Source organism: Homalodisca vitripennis, unplaced genomic scaffold (genome assembly GCF_021130785.1).
Source record: "Homalodisca vitripennis isolate AUS2020 unplaced genomic scaffold, UT_GWSS_2.1 ScUCBcl_6139;HRSCAF=13217, whole genome shotgun sequence".
Classification (NCBI taxonomy): Eukaryota; Metazoa; Arthropoda; class Insecta; order Hemiptera; family Cicadellidae; genus Homalodisca; species Homalodisca vitripennis.
Genome location: NW_025782247.1, coordinates 18150 through 21205, shown reverse-complemented (window position 1 = coordinate 21205; position 3056 = coordinate 18150). Strand labels below are relative to the sequence as shown.

Here is a 3056-nt window from a genome sequence, read left to right as displayed (position 1 = left end):
TGTAAATATCCTTGTCGTCCCCCATCTCGACAAGGCATTCAGAAATTAAATGCAAGGTTCGAAGAAACTGGGTCAGTGGTGGAGATTTCTCGTTCAGGTAGGCCAGTGTCTGTAACTACAGAAGAGAATCTTAAAGTTGTTTCGCAATGTTTTGTGCAATCGCCTACTAAATCTCAAAGCTAAGCGTCTAAGGAATACGGATTACCAAGAACAAGTCTCAAAAGGATGCAGAAAAGTTTGAAATTAAAAGCGTATAGGCCTACTTTACTACAAGGCCTAAATGAAGATGATCCCGACAGGCGTTTGGAATTCAGCGAATGGTACACAATCCGAGCTGAAGCTTATCCAATGTTTTCAAAATGCATTCTTTGGAGCGATGAAGCGACTTTTAAAGTAAATGTCAGAGTGAATCGACATAACTGTGTTTATTGGGATTCTACTAATCCTCATTTGGTGATGGAGACAGAACTGAACGCTCCTGGCGTGAGTGTATGGGCAGTGATATTCAGCGGTGGGCTAATCGGGCCGTATTTTTTTAATGGGACTGTTAATGCTGAAAATTACCGAGAAATGTTTTATGAAGTGCATATTGAACTAGAAAACAGTCCACTATTTGAAAATGTCCAGCCGGTTTAGGAAAGGTTGATATGGCAACAAGATGGCGCTCCCCCTAATTATAGAGTTGTTGTGAGAGAATTTCTCAATGAAAACTTCAATGAATGGATTGGGCAGACGGGGCACTATTGAGTGGCCTCCAAGATCCCCAGATATTACGCACATGGATATTTCTGTCTGGAGTATTCTCCAAAATGAGGTTTATTCCGTCAAGATTGTTGATCATTTGAAGGAAACGTATAGAATCAGAATTTGAAAACCTACAGTCCCTGAACATTTGCGAACGGATTTGTAATTCAGTGTTGAAAAAATGCAATGTTTGTATAGAACAGGGGTTCCCAAACTTTTTTGTACCACGCCCCGTCTGGTTATTTGGAGACCCCCCCACGCCCCCTACACATATCAATAGTTGTACGTATGGTGAAAATTTAAACAAGTATTACATGAAAAACGAATATAATAACTGATACAAAATTTAACATTGTAACACAGATTCATTTTCAATTTTAAGGAAGGTGAAACAATAGGCCTACCTACTTACAAAAACAAAACATAAAATGTAATTTAGTGAGATGGGTGGGCTTGCATGTTCTGGATAAGCTGACAGATCCTGGGTTGAGTTTCAGACAAAGCACAGCGTAGGTCACTTTCGACATCAAGTTTGTTGCGGTACTTGGTTTTGATCGCCACAAGAGTTGAAAACGCTTTTTCGCACATGTATGTTGTTGAAAAAGGCAAGTACATCCGAACAGCTTTCCCTGAAACACTGGGGTAAACTTTTAAGTACTTTAACCAAAATGAGGGCTTGTCCATTTTGTCAAAATCGTATCTTGCAGCAGAGTCATTTTTTATTTCTATTCCCTCCTCTTGCAACTCTTCTGGCAGCAACTGTATGTCCATGTTGAACGGGTCAGTTGATAGTCTGTACAACTCCTCTGACAAGTTAGGAAAGTACCTGCTGAACTCCTCCTTGAGGTTCTTCAAATGGTCAATTATCAAGTTTTTCAAAAGCGGTCCTTCAAAAACGTCCTCAAAAAATACTTCTTCTGAGACTGACACTACTTTGCTGAAACTTGAATAGTTGCTGGGGTTCATTGACACTTTACGTATCCAAAGTTGTAGTTTCTCAACGTACTCTTGATGGCATCCCGATGTGTTACTATATTTGAGTCTGCACCTTGCAGTCTCAAGTTTAGGTTATTTAACGTGTCAAAAAAGTCTGATAAATAGGCCAAACTCACTTGGTTCCAGGGTTTTTTGAACTCTGCACTAAGCTCGTTTTGTTTCTGCTGTGCCAAAAACGTTATCACTTCATCACGGAGTTCAAATAGTCTTCCCAACATATTGCCTTTTGATAGCCATCGTACTTCTGTATGAAATAGCAGCGTTTAGTGATCACTTCCTAAATCTTCACACAGAATTTTAAACAGTCGAGTATTTAATGCACTGTTCTTAACGTAGTTGACTACTTTAATACAAAGCTTTAAAACAGCATTGAGTTCGTTAGGAAGAGTTTTTGCTGCCAAGGCTTGGCGGTGAATAAAACAATGAGTCCCAAACCACATCAGCATTCTTCTCTTTGACCAACTGCATAAAGCCTGAACGAGAACCCAGCATTGAAGGAGCACCATCTGTGCATACACCAATAAGTTTTTGCCAAGAAAGTTCGTGTTTCTTAAAAAAGTCTGATACTGCTTCCATCTCATCTACAGCTTTAGTAGTGGTCAACAGCTCAGTAGAAAACATCAGTTCATCCTTCATTCTTTCATTTTCAATGTAACGAACATATACAAGCAAATGAGAGCATTGTGCTATGTCTGTACTCTCGTCAAGCTGGATAGCAAAAAACGGTGATTTTTTTATTGCATCAACCACCTGGTTTTTAATGTCCTTGGCCATATCATCAATGCGGCGTTTTACGGTGTTGTCTGAAAGTGGTATTTGTGATAGCTTTTGCCTACTATCAGTTCCAAGTGTAAGCCCTCCGATATTAGCCAGAGAGGCTCATGGTTAATAAAAGGGATAGCGTTTTGCTGCCACCACCCTAGCTCGTAGGGAAATTTAGAATAGTGGTTGAGAAGGGTCTTGAAATAATTACTCACGTTTTCTCCTTTGTTTGAGTCCAATCTATATTCAAAATGCACTAAAACACTCGTAGGCGCACCCAAACTACTATATGTGTACCGGTGTGTTCGCATCTCACTCCACCAAAATAGACTTACTTCACACACTCTACATTGCCAATCCCTCCGCCTACCTCCGAGCCCTCAACTCGACTGCCAACTCGTGCTGACGAGTGCTGACCCTTGCATTTCCTCAGCACGGCCAGTCACCTCACATCACGCGGTTAAAGGGACTTGGGTTAGTCCAGTTAATTTACACACTGTGTAATTACTAAAATACCATCTAAAAATTACTATATTAAAATAGTAGTGTGCGTG

The 3056-nt window shown here is 40.2% G+C and overlaps 1 protein-coding gene across 1 annotated transcript; it reads right to left on the bottom strand.

The window, feature by feature from the left end:
• Window positions 1-1179: 1179 nt before the first annotated feature.
• LOC124373668 (protein FAM200A-like) lies at window positions 1180-1710 on the bottom strand. The gene has a single exon (XM_046832021.1). The coding sequence runs from the start codon at window positions 1708-1710 to the stop codon at window positions 1180-1182; it is 531 nt and encodes a 176-aa protein (XP_046687977.1).
• Between the last annotated feature and the right edge of the window lie 1346 nt (window positions 1711-3056).

Bases quoted from the DNA above. Each gene is read 5' to 3' on its own strand.
- LOC124373668 (XM_046832021.1), bottom strand. From the start codon at position 1,710: ATGAACCCCAGCAACTATTCAAGTTTCAGCAAAGTAGTGTCAGTCTCA.